The sequence below is a fragment of the Rosa rugosa genome, chromosome 2 (assembly GCF_958449725.1).
Source record: "Rosa rugosa chromosome 2, drRosRugo1.1, whole genome shotgun sequence".
Classification (NCBI taxonomy): domain Eukaryota; kingdom Viridiplantae; phylum Streptophyta; class Magnoliopsida; order Rosales; family Rosaceae; genus Rosa; species Rosa rugosa.
In genome coordinates, this window is record NC_084821.1 from 66,164,525 (window position 1) to 66,186,252 (window position 21,728).

Consider the following 21,728-nt stretch of genomic DNA (forward strand, 5'->3'; position numbering starts at 1 on the left):
GAGAGAGAAAAGCTTGGGTCTCAGTCAATGAACAGAGGGAGCTGAGAAAAAAGTCATAACCTTTTGACAATGGCATCGCAGTAATTTTAACAAAAAATTGTATTAATTCGTAAATACACATGAAATTTCAGATGTTAGGTTACTTCATTTTCCTTGGGCCTGGGCTTTGTGTCCTTATTTGTATAAATCTAATACATGATGGGTTTTTTGTTTTTTTTTTAATTTGGTCTGTTACTTGTATGTAATTTTCTAATTTAAAAATGTGGAGTCAAATTGGGCCCAGAGACTAAGGTCTCTACTAAGTGCCACTCGTGGTTTGTGCCGTACCCACTGCTTATGTCGATAAGCTTAAAGCAGGGGCCATTCCACTTATGGATTTTTTTTTTTTTTACTCTAAAAAAAGGGATTTTTTGTGGGACCTGTTTAGCGATTATATATCGGTATCTCGACCGTTCAGTTATCGGCAAATTTTCAGCTAAATTGATGACCAAGGTTATTTTCATACTTTCCTCTATCATGTTAGTTAATCAATAGTTATCCTAATTACTTCTCATTTTGCATATACTAGTACTATTTGTGCTTTGTATTTTTCTTATTTTTTAGTTAGTGATCAGTGTGACGGTGACTATGTCTTGATCAAGATGATGATGGGTTCTCTGGCGGGACAAAAAGAGAGAGAAAAAGACGATAATACCCTTGAAAAAATGAAAAAGTTAACTGTATTATTAACAGAAGGTACTAAAAGTATGTCGAAGATTAATTTTGAGATAACAATGTGATAGTTTAAAATATTGGAAACCAAAGTGTCGAATGACCCAAACTTCCAAGACTATTTGTCACATTTACTTTATTTTTTTAAGATTCATATATGTTGCAGTACATTACAAATTACTCGGATTGTGCTATTGTCGTGCTATGGCCCAGTTTGGCCCCGAGGTCTAAGCTGCTTAAGCTGCTTATTCAATAATTTAAGCTGGATGAGGTGTTTGGTAAAACAAGAGATTATGGATTATAATTCAATCTCCCACTTCCCAATGTTATAATTCACAAGTTGCAAAAGTGATGCTTCTGATTAACAGATTTCAGAAGTTGAGATCATTTACCTATATTGCCCTCATCTATATTCCAGCTCCGAACTCAGTTTCCCAACACTGCCGAAACTGGTTTGAAGATGGACTGAGGATTCGATGCCTACAACCCAGCAAGTTCGTGACTTCCAACTCCAATCATGGTAAGCTTTCTTCTACAGATGCAACGAAGCCAGGACTAAGCCGAGAAGAGCCGGAAAAGTCTCCGACGTCGAGGAATCGAGACGGAGCCGAGAATTCCCAAAAACGAAAATCATCAGAACCTAATCGAATTCAGAAACTAATCACACAGGCATGTAGACCATGACGAGAAGATGAGGTTTCATACCACATGCAAGCCAATCGGTGGCCAGAGTCGCCGGAATTCGTTGAAACACGCCGGAGCAGTTGGACCTTCTCATCGTCGATTCTTCTTCATCGTCCGGTGCAAGGACGATCAAAGGCCACAGGCGTGACGGGTACGAGGAGATGAAGAGGATGGTGCCCGTGCGCCGTCGTGGGGTGGCCGGAGGTGAAAGTTTCTGTCAGGCTTCTCTTCCGGGTCGGTGGCCTTCTGACTCCAAGCTCCCTCTCTCGAGCTTCTAAGCCAATTTGGTCTGTTTCCTTTCCTTTTAAAGCCAAATCAACGGACCAGATTGGATGGTGGAGGAAATTGACGGCTTAGATCGCGCCACTTGATTTCTATTTGCTTAAATAAATTTTCAAAACCCCAGAACTTCGGAAAGTCACGATAAATGGTCCGGATATCCGAAAAATTCTCCGAAAATTTCCCAGAACTTCAGAAAGTCACAATAAATGGATGAGTAGAGTATAACTTATAAAGATAATAAATGTTATTATTTTCTAAAAATATATATAAGTAACATCATTTTAACATCATGTCCTTTTTGGTCATTTTCTAAACTCACAGCACTTTTATACTAAAGTTTACCAAACACTTAAGCACTGCTTTTGTACTCACAGCACTTTTAAAAGCACAGTTTACCAAACACCCCGCTACTTAATTTCACAGCTGATTATTCTCACAGCACAGCTAAAGCCGATTTTAAATTAATCACCTCGGGGCCAAACTCGCCCTATGTTAGGCCACGCGTAAAAAGGTGGAGTAGCTTACTCATGTAGGCTATTTGGAGGCCCATCTCGTAAGGCATGCACAAGTAATGGGCCGATAGGGTCGACAAGTTCCAAAACGCACTATATATAGCCATGGGTGACGGTGAGTCTGAAGCCGCCATGGAGACTGGAAGGGATGAAAGGGATATGAGCAGGTAGAGGGCTGTGATGTTAATGAAGAAATGGACTTCCTACTTCTAAATAGAGAACCCAACAATTCTTTGTTAACATCCTCATCCCATTATTTTTGCTCAAATTTTCTCCCTTTCCAATTCCTTCTTTTGTTCATAAACAGATTCAAACAGATTGTTTGAGGGGAATAAGATCTGAACCTGTTGGTGTGAAGGAGAAGGAGAAAAGGATTGAGGGGAGAGAGAAGAGTGGCAGCAAGTTATGGAATAGGGGTGTGGGAAAGAAATATGACAGATCCAATATTTTGAAAAATATTGGGAAAAAAAAATCAGTTCTTACCCACACCTCCTATTCCATCCCTTCTTGCTTCTCATCTCTTTCCCTAAATCCTAATAATTCGTTCTTGCTTTGCCTTGTTTTTTATGCTGTATATTCTTGTTACATCTTTGTTTTCAGAATTCGAAAAGGTAATATTCTTGAACTGTTAGTCAGGTTGGCTTTGTTGATTTCCAAATGGTACATGTCGGTTCTTTTACGTTTTGGAATTTTTATACCGATTCCTTTTGTAGATGCTTACTGTAATTCTGCTTAGTGTAACTCTGAGGCAAGTATCTTAAATCAGGGGAAGTTGCAACCCATTTTCTTGAAAGGTTTTTTTTTTTTGTTTTTTTTGTTTTCATTATCTTTTAGAGTTTACATTGTATTGTAGTCAACGGATTCTTGGATCCTACTCTTTGTGTTTCAACCAAGATCAAAAGCCAGTAACAGAATGAATCTGCTGAGAATACAAGTTTTATGTGTGAAAACACTGGTCTATGATTGAATCTTAAGTCCAGATTGTCCATTTAAAGAAGTCCATTTATTGACAATGGCTAATCCAATTAAGCAGTATCACAGATCAACTTCCCAGCTTATGGGTCCTTTTCTTCCTCCAAATTTTAACACCGGTTACCCTTGTGCTTATGTCGTAATCTATTGCTATGTCGATTAAGTTCTTATCTTATCAGTCACAAAAAAACCATCTTTTCAGATAACACAGATGTGTTTTGCATCATCATCCACAGTTAAAAGTTACTAATTCCAGCTACCTGAATGTGTCTAAAATAATTTAGAGTCAGTGGTCCTATATGAGCCGACATGCGTAGGCTTCTGAGACGCATCAAGCAGTACAAGGCAAAGTATACCCAAGAAATGATTCTTTGGATCAAACAGAATCATGACATGCTTAGGCTTCTGAGACGCATCAAGCAGTAGTACAAGGCATAGTATACCCACGAAATTAGTCTTTGGATCAAACAGAGTCATTTAATTTTGTTCATCGCCAAATTCCAACAGAGAAAAAGTAGCAAAAGATTATGGTGAGCTTGAAGACCTATGCATAATCTAAATAAGGTTGCACATATACAGCTGCTTTCCAAGCAGTCAAGTTCTCTGTTTTCAGTTGTGAATGTTTCCATATACTTCTTTAGCTAACGTCTAATGTTAGACGTCCATTGGCTCGAAGTAGGGGTGCTCCATTGCTGCTTTAGCTGTGATTCTTTTCACTGGATCATATATAAGCATTTTCAGCTGTTTTCAAAAGAAATATACTGTAGGACTCATGCTGTTGGCTTGAAGTAGGGGTGCTCCATTGCTGCTTTAGCTGTAATTCTTTTAACTGGATCATATGTAAGCATTTTCTGCATTTTTCAAAAGAAAAAAATATACTGTAAGACTCATACTGCATAATTGCAAGGACAAAAGCTTTGCAATAAAAATCATACAACAGCCGGCCAGGGTCAAATAATGAACTTGATAGTTAAAACAATTGAGAAATGAGCATAACCTTAGACAATGTGAGTCGCTTGAAAACAGAAATTACTGATTGGATGTATTGCAGAAACGTATTTCATGAACCATGGACACAAAAACAGAAAGCAGATACATTTACTGGCAAGTATATAGACCATCATGTAAAAGTTTGTCAAATCACGTATCCAGATGTTTGTGAAACTAGTAAAGCAAAAATGCAATTGCCTTGATTGAGTAATTAGGTTGTAATTTGTGAAACTAGTAAAGCAAAAAGTTAATTACAGAGGTTGGCAAGAAGTGGATACATTTGCCGGCAACTAAATAGCTAGACCATCATGTAAAAGCCCTCATAGATGTAAATACGTTCAATCTTGATTCCGTTGTTTTTGTTATTGTCCTAAATGAGTAATAAGGTTGTGAAAAAGTAAAGAAAAAAGTATATTACAGATCACAGTTAAAAGAAAACTCACCGAAAGAAGATCAGCTCCATCTTGTTCCAAAGAAACTGCAGCTACCAGCAGATCTTTTGGCAAATCTCCTGCCAAATAACACCGAGCTTTCTTCTTTTCTCCTTCCCATTCTTCGTAGGGTTCCCAACCCGGCAAAGAAGTGACTCCTCGCCACTCATGCTCTGTTGGTTTTCCTAACTGCCTGGTTACATAATTTCACCATACTTAGTAGTGAGGTGATTATATATATCTTCTTTTTCTATACAGTTCTTGAAATCAAAACGTGTAGCAAACACTTGCAAAAAGTTTAAGTAGAGAAAAAACCTGAAAATCTCACGCAAGTGCTCCTTATCAGCGTGTTTAGGATCATCACCAATTCCGACAAACAGAACCTCCCCAGTCACCATCTCAGCTACAATTCAATTTCATAGGTGCAAAACACAATCAATCAACTAATGAAAACATCAAATTCTCATTGAATCAAGAAAGCATGCATAAATAGACATCAAGATAGCAAGCATCAACTGAATAGTACCGAATATGCAGCCGACAGCCCACATGTCAACAGCAGCCCAGCACTTGGTTGATCGGAGCAAAGCCTCCGGAGCCTGGTAAGAGAGACTGACCGTCCCCCCGGGAATGGAAGAAGCCTCGCCAAAAAAAGCGAAGGACTGACCAATGCCGGCCCCAATTTTAAGACACCCTCGTTCCTCGACCACCAGCAGATTACTAGGGTTTAGGTTCCGGTGGCGGACGCCTTTAGAGTGACACTCGTCGACCCCCTGGAGGAGCTTGAAGAGAAGATTCTTGACCACATCGGACGGTAAGGGTTTGGCGGCGATGTAGCTGTGGAGATCGGTTACTAGGTACTCGTAAATAACGTAGTAAACGGGCTTGTAGTCCTCGACCTCGTGGATGACTTCGCGGCAGTTGACGACGTAAGCCGATTTCGTAAACTTCCCCAAGACAGACATCTCGCGGACGAGAGTGGGAGGTACGCCGCCGTCGTCCGCCGTCACCTTTTTAATCGTGACTAACTCACCGGTCAATTTGTGCGTGGCTTTGTACACTTGGCCATGGGATTCCACCCTCAAAATCTCCGGACTGATCTCGTAATCTTGTATTTTGGGGCGGGGGTTCATCGAACCTCTTGGATTTTTGTTTTTCTAAAACCCTAGAATAACTGTTCTAAATTTCAAAATAAAAACCTTGGAATGAGTGAAATAGGATTTTGGTGAGGCTTTCAGCCTATGCTAAAATTAATGTGGCAAGGAAACCGAGCAGACCAAGGAAAGTTAATCCTATTACCACACAAAAGCTGCTCAGTCTTCCACAACCAACTAGTCGAAGAGTCTGTTTTTCAAAAATTTTGGACGAAAAGCCTACGTACGTTAATCTTCTAGATCTTGACCTACTACTAGTCTAGTAGTAGTACGTACATGTCTACATAGGCTATGTTTGGTATGGCTGGGCTTTTCAGAAAAGCTGGCTTCTGCTTATTTCTGAGAATAAGTGGCTGAAAAGCAAAGCTGCTGAGTATTTGGTAAACTGGCTTTTTATAAGAGCTGTCAGTGGCAGCAGCAGTGGCAAAGTGTTTGGTAAATCAAACTGGCTTGTGCTTTTTGTTTGTGGAATGACCAAATTGGACATGAGAGATTATTTTGCTTTGATTGTTTGATAATACAAAGTTCTTCAAATGCTCTTGTTATTATTTTTAATCTTTATTATGTCCTTATTAATTTTTGTTAACTTTCAATTTTTATAAATTATGGTGACCATATATGATTAATATTGGACAATTTTAAAAATAACTTATACAAATATATTAGTAACATTAATAACAATTGGTTTTTGGTTCGCATCAAGCTAGTAAGCAAATATGTTACAAATATAAAGAGCCTAAACAAATAAGCAAACAAACCAACTGCGAAAATTTTGTCATCCAACCAAATCAAGTGCAAAGATAAGTCACCAGAGAACAACCAAACAACCATATCAAAAAATGCAGATTAGTTCTCTCTGATCAAATGGACTAATGAAAAAATAGGATCTGCTTGATGATAATCAAGTATCTGTACAAAACTTTGGTATTTCAAAATCCATATTAATAATTCAAGAATGATGAATAACATCTTTTCCGAGGTTTTCCAGATCGGTGTCTTTGGATCTTGAACAAGACGGCACAAAACAGTGGTATGTTTGAAGGTTGTCTGAAAACATCACCATGAAGGTATTTCCAACCAACTTCCTTGTCTTCTTCTTCATCACCATTTGAGCACCTACGAGAAATATGCTTACGGTTAGGCTGACCCAGCTATTTAAAAATAAAAATAAAATAAATATATGCGGTTGAAAGATCATAAACAACCTTGAGTTCATTAACAAAAGTAACATATAGACATAGACGGTATTGCCTTAATTCCATGCGTTCTCCTAATTAAACTAGACAAGCTGATAAGATCAATAGGAGCTAGCTGGGTCTGTTAGCCAGAGAAGGAAAATATTGCTCAATCTCAGCTCATATATTAGCAAACCTTTGAATAAGGAATCTCTTGAATTTGCTTTTAATAATAAGCATAGCAACTAGCTAATGTGCATATGCATGAGATTAACCATCCAGTCATATAACAAATCAATTTGTTTTGTTTAAGATGTTTTTTGGGTTCCTTATGTTTGTTCTCTTTGGTTTGTTTAATGAAGTATTATTCAGACCAAAAAAAAAGATATCATAATACAACTCTTTAACAAATCAAGAAGTATCGATCTCTCTCTAATTAACCACATATATTAGAAGCATTCATCTCCTCAAGGATTAAAGAAACAGTACCTCAATTTATTGCAAGCCTTTACTAGCTATAATATGAGACCTGCACCACTTTTCTGATCTGATCTCTTTTTCTGCTACCTGCTAGCTAGCTTCCTGTGCTGGGAAACCTACATGCATATCAACATTCAACAATTTACTATTAATACTTGCACCAAATAGAAGAAAAATTGTCTAGCTTGGATTATGTATTCAGAAGAAAAATGCAAACACTAAGCTCATTATTATTACCCAACCATAGAACCAAATAAGAAAAGGGGTATAATTAATCATTTTCGGTTATTAACCATGATCGATCAACATTTTTATTTTTCATTTTTTTTTTTGTGAACCATTCCAAAAGATTCAAAGAAGCTAGATGATAATATATAATTTTCATACATGGTAGTGTGGAACGTACGCTGTAGTGTACTGCTGCAATTTTTTCAGCATGCAGATACATAACGTCTGCTGCCTCTTGTAACCAGAGATGCCTATTAATTGGCTAAAGCATTTAAACTCTCTCTCTCTCCATGTACTTCTAAGCTATAAGTATGGGTAGCTTAAAAGTGTATATATATATCCTTCTAAGCTATGAGGATAGCTAGCCCTGCACTACTTTTGAGCAGTTACACTATAACAAACACAAATTGTTCATATTTCAATTTCTTGACCTTTTTGGTTCAAACAGAAATTGTTCATATTTCAATTTCAATTCCTTTTTGTTCATATTTCAATTTCAATTGTTCACATTCATTTCAAATTCTTACACTCAAAAGCATCAATAAAATGCAAACCCTATTAGAAGCAATCAAACCCGAGATGCAAGATTATAATGTATCATACACGAAAACCAAATCAACTTGCATACCAAAAGCTTGAATACTAAATACAAGAGCTTGAATACCAAAACCATAGAAGAGGAATTAAACCCATCAAACAAAATCACAAGCACATGAAGTCTGAAAAACAAATTCAACCAAATCGTACGTTTTGTTGCCCAGAAATCAAACCCAAGTTTGTAAATCACACACATAATCTTGAAATTGAAATGAATTCTAGAACCCAAACAGGTTTTTGAAATTTTATTCAACCAAGCTGAAAGAAAAATTGATTTGGGAGATTGAAAATCAAGAGAGACAAACTAGCTTTTCCTCACCAGGATGCGTTCTGTAGTAAAGAGAGGATGAAGAAAAGCTGGCTTCCCGATCTGAAATTGGGGGAGGATGTGGGTTCAGGTCATGATGTGACGGTGTTTGGCTTGATTGCTATGTGCTTGGGGTTTTCGTGATGAGAGGCTGAGGCGGCGTCTGTGATGAGAGCCCGGCAGCGTCAGAGGGAGAGTGGAGATGGGATAGAGATGAAAATGTTGTGCGGCCTCTGATCTCATCTCGAAGGCTTGATGGCAATCCGTAATTGCCTCTCCCAAGGGAGGATAGAATCTGTCATTTTGAAACATTCATTTAGCTACAGTAAGTACCGCTACAGCAAGCTGCTGGCTTCTGGCTTCTGAAAGCTGGGGTCAGGCAGCTTCTCCTTTTCGAGAGAAGCTGCAGTGGCTTTTCGAATAAGCTGAGCATAAGTCAGCTAACCAAACGCATAGTCCTCTTGTGCTTATAAGCAGGGGAGCTAAAAACCCCCCCCAAACATAGCCATAGAGACCCATAAAGGCAGTGGCGGATCCAGAAAAGTTTCTTAGGTAAGGCAAGATTCAAGGCACACAAGAAAAACCCAGCCTAGGTGTAAGGCAAAATTCAAGGCACACAAGAAAAACCCAGCCTAGGTAAGACAAGATTCATCTGGTTTTGCCCTTTTCTGCTATGTTTTAGGTAGCTTCCTTCAGCCAACATATATAAATCAAGGTAAACAAGAAAAACTCAGTCTAGGCAAGTGCCCAAACTGGCCTATATGTGGCTCCTCCCCTGCATAGAGGTAAACATTATTCATTTTTTTGGTTTGCCAATTTGAGGTTTTGGTAAAAAAAAAAAAAAAGCATTAATATGAAAATATCTTACATTCAGATAAGAACAAGTTTCCTCGAAGAATATAATTAGGAGTTTTTTAGAGTAAGCTACTTCTTTGGGCCCATTGGATACCCAAGGAATACACAAATGAATGGGCTCATAGGCCCGACCATGTTTCATAACCTAGACCCTCTGTGCCATATGTATAGTCAAGGGTAACAAAAATTCAGAAGCCGCCATGGATGGAGAGAAATGGAAAGACAGTGAGAAAGGTAGGAGGTTTGAGCAAGGTAGAGGGGCTCAATAGAAACCCATAAATCCTTGGTTTAAATCAACAGCCCATCTAGTTTGCTCAAGAGTTCTCCCTTTCCCATTCCTTCTTTTGCTCATAAACAGATCAAACATATTGTCTGAGAGAACAAGATCTGAAAGTGTTGGTCTGAAGAGAAGAAGAGAAAAGAAGTGAGGGGAGAAAGAAGAGTGGCAGCAAGTTATGGAGTAGGGGTGTGGGGAAAGAAACAAACAATATTCAATATTTCTTTTTTTAGAAATATTGGAAAAAATTAGATTCTTCCCCACACCACCTATTCCATTCCTTCTTGCTGCTCATCTTTTCCCCTGTCTTCTATGTGATCCAGTTTTCTGCTTCAATTTTTTTCTTTGTTAACTGTTGTATTTGTTTCTTCTTGCTTTGCCCCTGTTATTTCTGCACTTTTGTTCTGAACTTTGCTTTTGAATTTTAGATGCATCGACTTTTTCAGAATCAGAAAAATTAATAATCTTGAATTTTTAGTTAGGTTGACGCTGTTGGTTCCAAATGTTGCATGTTGGTTCTTTGCGTTTTGGAATTTTTATACAAGTTCTTTATGCAGATGTCTGATTTAATTTTGAGGCATATATGCCAGCAATATATATTGGGATTTTATTTTGTATTAGATTATTTTGTGTAATGAAATTCGATCAAAGAATGCATGCATGTTTGCAAACCCATTTCCTTGAAAGTTTCAATCTTTTTTTTGTTTTATGCACTCTCTTTTACAGTTTATACAGTTATACTACATTTTCATCTTGCAAGAATTCATCAAACGCCATAACTGCGTCAAGCACCAGATAGCTATCCACGGACTGATAGAAAATGCACAAATTAATAATTGTCAAGTCATTAATTCTAGGATTGTAGTCTTTGTGTTTCAACCAAGTTCAAAAGCCAGGGACTGTAGTCACTAGCCAGTTACAGAATGAATCTCCTGGTTTTTGGATATTTTGACTAAACCGTGGCAATTGATACCAAGAAACAAAAGTTTTGGATGGGTGAAACCAATGTTATCGGCTGATTAAACCCATTGATTAAAAATAGCTAAACCAATCAAAGCAGAATTGCATATCAACTTCATGGCTAAATTGAGGCTAGCTGAACACCATCAGAAATGCATTAGAGACGCACATTGTTCCATAAGACATTGGCTGGTGATTAGTATTGAAAGGACATGGTGCCACTGCCACTGCCACCCCATCTCCATTAGAATTCATTTTCTTTGCCTTGCATATGCTTCATGAAATGAAAACTTCAATGCAAATCGTTCGATTATGTTTATGGTTCTTGTCTCGTTGTAGTAGATACTAGAGACTGCTCTCTACTGTTAATCCGCTTTATGGGCAGATGTTGGAGATTGAAGCTACGACCCACACATTAATGGGCCGCTAAGCCCAAAATGGTGTTAACCCTAGACTTCTCTGCTATATATATGGTCGCTCGTAAGAGTACTTTTCAAGCCGTCATCGAATGAGAGCTGGAAATAAGGGATGAGCAAAGCACAGATCTGAGGAAACTGTTGGTGTGGATGTTTATTCCTCTGCATCTGTGTCATGTTTATTCCTTGTTTTTCTTAGATAGGTTCATTCAAGAGAGAGAGAGAGAGAGAGAGAGAGTCTGCAAGTGTTTGGTGTGAATGAGAAAGAGAAAGTAGTAAGGGGGAGAGAGAAGACTGGCAGGAAGTTATGGAATGGGGTTTTGGGAAAGAAGAACACCTCCCAGTAATACTGGGAAAGATCAGTTCTTTCCCACACCTCCCATTCCGTTAGTTCCTACTGTTCATCTCTATCCCTGCCTTCTATGTGAGCTCATGTTCTGCTGAAAGCCTGCAATAGTCTTCCTGATTTTTGGTTGGTTGGATTTGTCTTCTACATACATCTTTGATCTTTGGGTCTGTTTTATGGTTACTATCTTATGCATCTTTGGGTCCTTTACAGAATTACGTTACTTGATGATCTTTGAATTCCCAGTCATGTCAATGATTTGTCCAGTTCTTTGTTTGGAACCAAATTTTTGCATATCCATTCATAGAGAATAGAAGTTTAATTTATTGATTCTCAGGCCTACATGGTATATTGGGATCTCTGAGATCATGTTATAAATTGGATTGCTAACTGGAGAATTAGAAATTTAAATGTTTTTTTTTCTTGGAATTACAATTACAGAAGATGTGGAACTGTTTGAGAAAGAAAGTTATGTTGTAATAGTAATTGGGAAGCATGTATGTTTTTTTGTGAAGCTTGACCTATTGTCCTAACTCATGCAATACTTGTATAGAGTTGGAAATAATTACTATTTCTTTGTTTGTTGGGATGATACTTATTTTGATTTTGCCATTCTGAGCTCAAGTTCAATAGCCATTCATTTTCATTATTGATTAGTGCTTGTTAGGAGACATGAAAATTTACAATCACATCAATATTGGTATTAACTGGTATCAACTAGTAAGTTATGTACAATCTTGATGAAACAATGTGTGCCTATAAGAAACTACACGACCAAATTCAAATAGTTTTCTGGCTCTATACTCTTATTTGTTCCGTTGTTTGGCATCATCTAAGTCTTCATCCTCCTCTTCCTCATTTTTGTACATGAACAGCATAGCAAATTAGCAATGCCCTCAAATTCCCTCTTTCTTGATATTGTGGGTTTGAGATGTGATAGAAATTGGTAAACTAGAGTTCCATAAGCGACGTTGTTCGCATTGACTATGTCATTGCTGGTTTGATGTCATGTATGCTGTCAATTGGTGCCTGATGTGCTCATGTCATTTACATGTTATGTGGAGCTCGAAGGATGGGCTGACTAATGGGAGTAATAGTCTTCAATCTTTTATTGAGAGGACCGTGAAGGCAGATGTTCTTCAGAGTTGGAAAATTATCAATCTTGAACTGAAAGAAAGGCTAATGAGGCTAATCAGCTAATGATATTGCCTGGGCAGGCCCCAAAGTTGCATGTTGATTGATTATTTATTTGAAGGCTTTGTACCAATTCTTTGCCGATTCAATGCAAGTTGTATAATATGTATCTCTAAAACTCTGATTGATGTTTCAACTGTGATCAAAAGCCAGGCCAGACTCTGATTGATGTTTCAACTGTGATCAAAAGCCAGTATGATCAAAATTATACAATTTTTATTGGCTAAATTAAGAAAGGTAGTTTCTGTGCACAATTGTACTAACTATTGCGTGCCTTAAACTCCAGCTTCAAAAACTAATAATATATCTCATAGACAAAAGAAAAAAGTTACATAATATATCTCATAGACAAAAGAAAAAAGTTACAAAAGAAAAAAGTTACATAATATATCTCATAGACAAAAGAAAAAAGTTACGGATCCAGCTCATCATTAAGTGGTGATATCTAATCCGTTTAACCTTTATAAACTCCATTGTTTTGCCTGCTACATACATTGTTTTGCCTGCTACATTTGTTCTATCCTCTAAAATGTACAATCAATTTACAATTGAGTACTATTCAAATCCTCATTTACATTAAACATTATTGAACTTATTAATTGTATTTTAAAAGTTATTTAGCGTTTAATTGTATTTTGAAAATTATTTACCATCGATGAATACTTCCTACTCTTTTTGTCAAGAAGAAAAATTCTGTTAATATAACGATTGTTTTAGTTTTCTTCAATATCTTAATCAAACTTTTAACAAACAACAATTCAACAATTTTATTGGATATAACATAAAAGTAATGTACCAAAACATTGTATGCATTTTATAGTTTTTTATCATATGAGAGCGTTGCTAGCCCTTCACACCAAATTAAGCTAGAAAGAGAACATAATATGTGCCGATAAAAAACTACTCCATTTGGTGTGACATTGTGACAAGACTAGTCATCAGCTGGTTTGACAAATGAGGCCGAGTCTCAATTTGGAAAGAAAGCAGTAATGGACCGGTAGGTTAAGGCTTAAGCAGTAATTTACAAACCATAGACCTCTTCCTTATAAATTGGTAGGATCAAACCTGAAGGTGCCGTCTTTACAGGAGAGCTGGAAAGATGGGTGGGAATGGCAGGTGTCTTGAGCAAAGCTTTAGAATGGAGGTTAGGGAAGAAAAGGAATCAAACTCTCTTTCAACAAAGAAGAACAAGTTCATTCTTCCCTAGGCCTCTCATTCCTACATATTTGCTCAAGATTTCTCCCTTTCCCATTCCTTCTTTCTTTACTAAACAGATTCATCAACCCAAAAACGCAGCCTTTGAAAAAGTTATGAACTTGATGGTGTGAGAGAGAAGGGAAAAGAGTTAGGGGGAAAGGGAGGAGTGGCAGGAAGTTGAGGAGTGGAGTTCTGGGAAAGAAGACCATGGTTTTTTTCCGAAGTAATTTGGAAAAAATTGGTTCTTTCCGAGTCCTACCATTCCTTCATTTCCTGTCATGCATCTCTTTCCTGTCTTCTCTTGCTTTTTTTTATTTGTTGCATGGTGTTATTTGTCTGTCCTTTGTAATTTTGTATTGTGGAATGTTTGTAGAAAGTTTTTTTTTTTTTTTTTTGGCAGATCCCAACATATTATGATTTATGAAGAAGCTTATTTTGATGGGGAACACAGTGGACTTGTTTGAAAAAGGCTCAAATGTATAGACTTTAAAGTGCTCGATGTATATTGCGATGCAGTTGTATCAGATTGTTTTGTCTAATGAAAATTAATGAGAGGTATCTTTACAAATCCAGAAGTTTCTCTGAAGTTTCAGTCTTTTTTCCTCGCACTATCCAATACTTTGTTTCAGATGCTCAGCTATGCTAATAATTGAAGCCTCTTAACTTTTGCATTTTGAACTAAAAGAAGCCAGGGATTAGCATACAACTAAGAGAATTCAGAATATATGTATTGCAAATGTGGAAATAATGTAGAAAGCAGAGTTCTATTTGTAATGGAAATTTTGGTATACCGTGTTGAATTTCTTGAGGACCATTAGGGATTGATCCAAGGACTTTACCTATCTCGAATAAGGAACTACAAACCATTTCAAACTAAGGAATCAGCAATGAAAAACAGACTTGAAGTTCATGTAAATTTGCCTGGGCATGGTTGGTTTATTACAGCAGAACAGCACACAAAGAAGCTAGATGAAATTAAATAGTAGAATCTCTCATCCTACTGCAGTGTGCCCTTCAAAAACTTAATCTTGATTTTGTTGAGTGTGCCTACCACTTCTTGCATACTTGTCCTCTCTTCCGGTGATTCAACGCAACAAGCTAGAGCCAATTTCATAATCAATGTTAAACAGTCCTTGCTAACAAAACCATAATCCTCCAATGTTCCAAGTATGTTGGCATCCACAACATCAACTAATGACTCTCGAAGCGAATTTGCAACCCATTGCCTTAAACTCATTTCCCCATCAAACATTTCATCTGTTGGCTTCCTTGTTGTGAAAGTCTCCAAAAGCACAATACCAAAACTGTATACATCTCCTCTTGTCGAAACAAATCCTTCCACTCGATACTCTGCACATTAGTAAAAATTCATGAAGGAATATGCTGAGGAGGAAAACGCGTGTTTTGTGTGGAAATTTAAAGAATAATTGATACATGAACTAGCAACAGTACATCACCTGGAGCCATATAGCCAATTGTGGCCAGGGTAATGGTTTGAGTTATGGAATCTCCTTCACCCAAGAGTTTTGCAATGCCAAAATCAGCAACATGTGCACCCATTTCATGGTCTAGTAGTATGTTGCTGGTGTAGAATAGCTGTAAATCTTATGTAATTATGATTCTTATTTATTTAGGTTATCATGTAATTATAGGAATGATTGTTTCCTATTAGGATTAGACTACTCCTCTTGTCCTTGTATATATACCCCTTTGTGGGATGAATAGAATCATTATTGAAAACCCTAAATCAAAGTATTCTTTTCTACTTGGTATCAGAGCAGGTTCAATCCTTTGAACTTGCCTGCATCCTTTGAATCCTGAATCCTGAATCCCAAAGCACACCACAAACCGCTGCGTACCACCACCATTAAAATCAAGTCATCCCTGAATTTTTTGAAACCCTAGAAAAACCAAACCTGAAAGAAAAAAAACCCCAAATTCCTCCATGGCCGGACCTGCAATTGAAGGCGAACAGTCAAATCCTGAGAAGGCAATGGTGTCAGCCTCACCGATCATCCATCACCACTACACCACCCAACAAGACAATTCTGCTTTCCCCACAAGTGTTGTCTTGAATGAATCCAACTACACCATATGGGCTCCTCTTATGCGAATGCGCATTGGAGCACGAGGGAAGGTTGGTTATCTGACCGGAGTAAAGGCTGAACCCGCCATGAATTCTGCAGAGTATGAAGCTTGGGCCACAGACAATGAAAAGGTGAAAAGTTGGCTAATTGACTCCATGGAATCCTCTCTCATGAACCGGTATATTCGTCTTCCTACTGCGAAAGATATTTGGGAAGCTGTAGAGAAAACCTTTTATGATGATTCTGATGAAACCCGAATCTTTGAGTTGAATAAAAAGTGTTTTGAAGCAAAGCAGAATGGAAGGCCCATTCCGACCTACTACAATGAGTTAGTGGCAATGTTCCAGGAGATTGATCAAAGGGTGGCCTCTCAACATGATAATGTTGCAGCTGTCGTTCAAGAAACTTCAGCAATGTCCCGGATGCGTGTTCACTTGTTTTTGAGTGGACTTGACCCAGAGTATGATCAGGTGCGTGGAGAAATCCTATGCAAGGAGCCTAAATTCTCCTTGGAGCAGAGCTATGCTTACATTCGCAAGGTGCAATCAGAGAAACAAGCTATGGGGCGTTCGGTACCTACCGAATCTTCTGTTATGGCCGTTCAACGCCGACCAGGTCCTCCTCCAGGCTTCTCAGGTCCTTCTCCACGCCGTCCTCATGACAAACCAAACCCATACGCAAACAAAAAATGTGTTGTCTGTGGGGAAATAGGTCATACCAAGGAGCGGTGCTATGAAGTGATTGGCTACCCTGATTGGTGGGACTTCACCAGGAAACAGCGAAAGAATACGGGCAAGGCGGCTATTGCTACTACAGAGGAAGAGCATCTCGACAATGCCTCCGCTAATGTAGCGCAGTCAGGTATGAAGGGTAAGGCTACTTTGAATAATACATGGATAATTGATACAGGTGCATCTGATCATATGACCAATGACCCTAGTCTTGTGAAAAACCTTAGACGTTCCTCTCAAAATATTGTCTCTACTGCTGATGGTACTCCAACTCCGGTCACCGGAGAAGGTTCTATTGTTGTATCTGATACCTTAACCCTTGAATCTGTCCTTGTTGTTCCCTCACTAGCTTATAATCTCCTATCTGTTGGTCAGATTATTTTGGCACTTGCATGTATTGTGACCTTCTATCCATGTTTCTGTGTGTTTCAGGACATTCTGACTCGGCGGATTCTTGGTTATGGTGTTAGAAGGGGAAAATTATACTACCTGGATCTGACAGAGACTGGAGAAAACCAGAAGCATCTTTTGGGGCAAGCTAATCAAATTAATGGGGTAGAGAATGCAAAGGAAGCAGTATGGTTATGGCATCGCCGTTTAGGTCATCTATCTTTTAGTTATCTTAAGAAGCTGCAACCTCATTTGTTTTCGGTTGTCAGTGATTTGGATTTCTATTGTGACATTTGTGAACTGGCCAAGAGCCACCGTATTTCATATTCACCAAGTCTTAATAAAAGTCCTGTTCCTTTTATGAAAATTCACTCTGATGTCTGGGGTCCTGCGAAGATTCCTTCTCTTTCTGGAGCTCGATATTATGTCACATTTATTGATGATTGTACTCGCATGACGTGGGTGTCATTACTGAAGAATAAGAGTGAAGTATTTGGGTTGTTTACCGAATTTTACAAAATGGTGACCACTCAGTATCAACAATCCATCAGAGTGTTTCAATCTGACAATGGTGGAGAGTTTGTGAATGGCCCTATGATGGAATTTTGCCGGTCACAGGGGATTCGTCATCAAACCTCCAACTCTTATACTCCTCAACAGAATGGTTTGGCAGAACGGAAGAACAGGCAGTTGATGGAAGTTGTTCGGGCTTCATTGTTTGGCATGAATGTACCTCGGTCTTATTGGGGAGAAGCAGTGAAGTCAGCCGCATACCTCATCAATCGTACTCCTTCCCGGGTAATTGAGTTTCAGAATCCTCATCAACAGCTTCATACACTCTTGACCATCCCCTCTATGCCTAATTTGGAACCCCGAGTGTTTGGGTGCACTGCTTATGTTCATATACCAAAGCCACACCGGAGCAAACTTGATCCCCGTGCAACGAAGTGTATGTTTGTAGGTTATGCCGAGTTTCAGAAGGGCTACAGATGTTATGATCCACTCACTAATACAATACATATATCTCTTGATGTCTCATTCCGTGAATCTGAGCCATATTACTCAGGGGGAGCTTCTCAGTCTTCCCTTCAGGGGGAGACAGGTTGTGAAGGGAATCCTTGTTCTATTATTGACTTTGATGTCTTTGAAGACTTGGAAAATTTGGAGGAACAATTTGAAGGTAGAAATTCCGAAACAGAGAATGCGACTGCCGAACAGAGTGTTGTGAATTCCGAAACAGAGAATGAGACTGCCGAACAGAGTGTTGTAACTTCCGAAACAGAGAATGCAACTGCCGAACAGAGCGTTGTGAATTCCGAGATAGAAGAGACGACTTTTCTGGATAGTTTGAATCAAAATCAAGATGTATCTGAAGCTCACACACAAGATATTCCCCCTTCTACATCACCAACCGAAGATTCCACTCAGAATGATCCACCTCAGGTACCCCTAAACTTTAATGAGTCTTCTGGGTTAGAAAGTGTCGAACCTAGGAAATCACAAAGGGTTACCAAGGGAATTCCTAAGAAACAATATGAACCAGATATCAAAGCCAAAGCTAAATACCCTATAGCTAATTTTATGTCTAACCATAGGATTTCTGGGTCACATGCACTTGTTGTTCATCAATTATCTACTGTATCTATTCCTAGTAACGTGCAGGATGCATTGATGGATCCAAAATGGACAAAGGCGAGGAATGAAGAATTGGAAGCTCTTCAAAAGAATGCAACATGGGAGCTAGTATCTATGCCGGCTGGAAAGAAGACTGTAGGATGTCGTTGGGTATTTACTGTGAAGCTTAATGCAGATGGAACTATTAATAGATACAAGGCGAGGTTGGTTGCCAAAGGATATACACAACTCTATGGGATTGATTATGAGGAGACTTTTGCACCTGTGGCAAAGATTAATACTGTCCGGATTCTAATCTCACTTGCAGCAAACAAAGATTGGCCCTTACACCAGTTTGATGTGAAGAATGCGTTCCTTAATGGGAATTTAGAGGAAGAAGTGTACATGGATGTGCCTCCTGGTGTTAAGAATTACCCAAGTGAAGTTGGCAAGGTGTGTAAGTTGAGGAAATCGTTGTATGGCCTAAAGCAATCTCCAAGAGCCTGGTTTGGGAGATTTTCAAAGTCCATGAGAGCCTTTGGATACAAACAGAGCAATTCTGACCATACCTTGTTTATCAAGCGCAAGAATGGTAAGATTACAGCTCTTATTGTGTATGTTGATGACATGATTGTTACAGGGGATGATCCAAAAGAGATGAATGAGTTGCAAAAGTATCTGTCAAAGGAATTTGAAATGAAGGATCTGGGGCAACTGAAGTATTTTCTGGGTATTGAAGTTGCGAGGTCTAAGAAGGGAATTTCACTGTCACAGAGGAAGTATGTTCTTGACTTACTTGCTGAAACGGGGATGCTGGACTGCAGTCCAATTGAGACACCCATTGAGATGAATCACAGACTTGCCATTTATCCTGATCAAGTTCCAACTGATAAAGGAAGGTATCAACGTCTTGTAGGAAGGTTGATTTATCTTTCACATACTAGACCTGATATTGCTTATGCTGTGAGTGTTGTCAGTCAGTTTATGCATTGTCCGAGTGAAGAACATATGGATGCAGTTTTTCGGATTTTGAGGTATTTGAAGATGGCGCCAGGTAAAGGATTACTGTTTGAGAAAAAGGATGAATTGGAAGTTGTGGGATACACAGATGCAGATTAGGCTGGTGATAAAACTGACAGGCGTTCTACATCTGGGTACTTCACTTTTGTAGGAGGGAACCTTGTCACTTGGCGTAGCAAGAAACAGAAAGTTGTGGCTAGATCAAGTGCAGAAGCAGAATTTCGAGGTATGGCACATGGAGTCTGTGAAATGTTATGGATTCGTAATGTCCTGAAAGATCTAGGTTACAAGCTTAAACAACCTATGGATTTGCATTGTGATAATAAAGCTGCAATTGAGATTGCACATAATCCAGTTCAGCATGATAGGACAAAGCATGTGGAGGTTGACCGTCATTTTATTAAAGAAAATCTTGACAGAAAGGTTATTCATTTTCCATTTGTAAACTCAGAAGAGCAGTTAGCTGATGTTCTTACTAAAGGAGTGTCCAGGAAGATATTCGTCAGCTCAGTTGACAAGTTGGGCATGATAGATATCTATGCAACAACTTGAGGGGGAGTGTAGAATAGCTGTAAATCTTATGTAATTATGATTCTTATTTATTTAGGTTATCATGTAATTATAGGAATGATTGTTTCCTATTAGGGTTAGACTACTCCTCTTGTCCTTGTATATATACCCCTTTGTGGGATAAATAGAATCATTATTGAAAACCCTATATCAAAGTATTCTTTTCTACTGCTGGGCTTCAAATCACAATGGACAATAGGTACTTCATAACTATGATGAAGGTACTCCAACGCTGATGCAACCTCAATCATTATATTCAGCCTCTGCAGGATGTTCAAAGAAAAGTTGGGAGAGTGCAACCACTTGTCAAGGTTCCTATTAGGCACGCACTCTAGTATCATAGCTTTGAAATCAATTTGGCTGCAACAACTGATGATTTTGATAGGATTTCGATGACGAATATTTCTCAGCATTTCACATTCAATATCAAAGCTCTTGAAAGCACCTTGTAATTGTAAATAAACCTTTATGGCGACGTCAATCCCGTCTGAAAGTGTTCCTTTGTATACTGAGCCAAAACGGCCACATTGGGATGGATCACTGTGTAATATTGCATTTTCTTATTGAATAAAGAAGTGCCGAAATTAGCTAAAGCATCAGCAACTTGATTACCTTCTCGGTTATCTTGCCTCTCCGGGATGAGAACCGCATGATTTGATCTAGCCTTAAATAAAGTTAAGGGCGAGGTTCAAACGAGGAAAGCCTTACGGTGGATACCTAGGCATCCAGAGACGAGTAAGGGCGTAGTAAGCGGCGAATAGTTAATTATCATCTGTTTTTTTGTATGCATTGCTAAGTTAGAAGATAAACTATTTCGATCGTTAAATTTTTTTGATCCAATGAAGGTAAATTCATTCATACAGAAGAATATGTTACAAGTAGCATGAACAATATAAACAAGAGCCACTAATAGGCCTACTCCACCAACTACCACAAAATCTCCAATTGGCTATCAGCATGATCATATGTGATGCGAGGTAATGATGCTATTACTATTGTTACGGGTCATGGAAAATGAAAATGAAAACCATTGATTTAGTGATCCACTCAAAAGATTTATTTCCACTTGGTAAAGAGTTTTTCCTTTTAGTGCACATTTACCTGAGCAAATTCTCTTTTTGAGAATGGTGGAGATCAATAGGTCAATGTATATATATCAACTACAAATTAAGAGAAGTTTTTTTTTTTTTTTTTTGGTTCTTTGAAATTTAAAGCAATTGGGATAAGTTGTGTCCGTCTTCCCGAGTACATTAGATATCACAAGAGGTTCAAAGACTTTTTTTTTTTTTGACTTTGTCAAGGAGAATCCAAAGGTTTCCTAGGCCCAAGATAAACCTATTTAGCGCATGTGAAATGCTCCAACTGTGCATTGCAGCACAGTGCCTGGCCACTTTGACAGCTTCGGGGTTCGAACCTAGATTGAGGAGCACACCCAACTAGGTAAGAACCACTAAGCCACTTGCAGTGGTTAGAGGTTCAAAGACTTTTAGTAACACTCTAAGATAGACAGGTCAAATTGTGGATGATATGTAAGACCAGTTGTACATG

The 21,728-nt window shown here is 38.4% G+C and overlaps 2 protein-coding genes and 1 long non-coding RNA gene across 3 annotated transcripts; all 3 read right to left on the reverse strand.

Moving 5' to 3' along the window:
* Positions 1–2,289: 2,289 nt before the first annotated feature.
* On the reverse strand, positions 2,290–5,930 carry LOC133729442 (cyclin-dependent kinase B1-1-like). The gene is made up of 4 exons (XM_062156970.1): positions 5,109–5,930; positions 4,898–4,985; positions 4,595–4,775; positions 2,290–4,012 (listed from the first exon to the last, which is right to left on the reverse strand). The coding sequence occupies exons 1-4, from the start codon at positions 5,713–5,715 to the stop codon at positions 3,932–3,934; spliced, it is 957 nt and encodes a 318-aa protein (XP_062012954.1). The 5' UTR covers positions 5,716–5,930; the 3' UTR covers positions 2,290–3,931.
* Positions 5,931–6,536: 606 nt separating this feature from the next.
* LOC133729445 (uncharacterized) lies at positions 6,537–9,007 on the reverse strand. Its single transcript, XR_009856374.1, has 3 exons — positions 8,536–9,007; positions 7,401–7,507; positions 6,537–6,852 (listed from the first exon to the last, which is right to left on the reverse strand). It is a non-coding gene; the product is annotated as an uncharacterized LOC133729445 (long non-coding RNA).
* Positions 9,008–14,674: 5,667 nt separating this feature from the next.
* Positions 14,675–20,831, reverse strand: LOC133731318 (probable LRR receptor-like serine/threonine-protein kinase At3g47570). The gene is made up of 4 exons (XM_062158718.1): positions 20,827–20,831; positions 20,350–20,720; positions 15,226–15,372; positions 14,675–15,118 (listed from the first exon to the last, which is right to left on the reverse strand). Exons 1-4 carry the CDS (start codon positions 20,829–20,831, stop codon positions 14,766–14,768), a joined length of 876 nt encoding a protein of 291 aa, XP_062014702.1. The 3' UTR covers positions 14,675–14,765.
* Between the last annotated feature and the right edge of the window lie 897 nt (positions 20,832–21,728).

Bases quoted from the DNA above. Each gene is read 5' to 3' on its own strand.
- LOC133729442 (XM_062156970.1), bottom strand. From the start codon at position 5,715: ATGAACCCCCGCCCCAAAATACAAGATTACGAGATCAGTCCGGAGATT. The intron at 4,986-5,108 runs GTACTATTCAGT...ATTGAATTGTAG, and splicing joins GGCTGTCGGCTGCATATTCG to CTGAGATGGTGACTGGGGAG. The intron at 4,776-4,897 runs GTTTTTTCTCTA...TTATGTAACCAG, and splicing joins CACTTGCGTGAGATTTTCAG to GCAGTTAGGAAAACCAACAG.
- LOC133731318 (XM_062158718.1), bottom strand. The intron at 15,373-20,349 runs GTAGAAAAGAAT...TAATTACATAAG, and splicing joins TTGTGATTTGAAGCCCAGCA to ATTTACAGCTATTCTACACC. The intron at 15,119-15,225 runs GTGATGTACTGT...ACTAATGTGCAG, and splicing joins AATTGGCTATATGGCTCCAG to AGTATCGAGTGGAAGGATTT.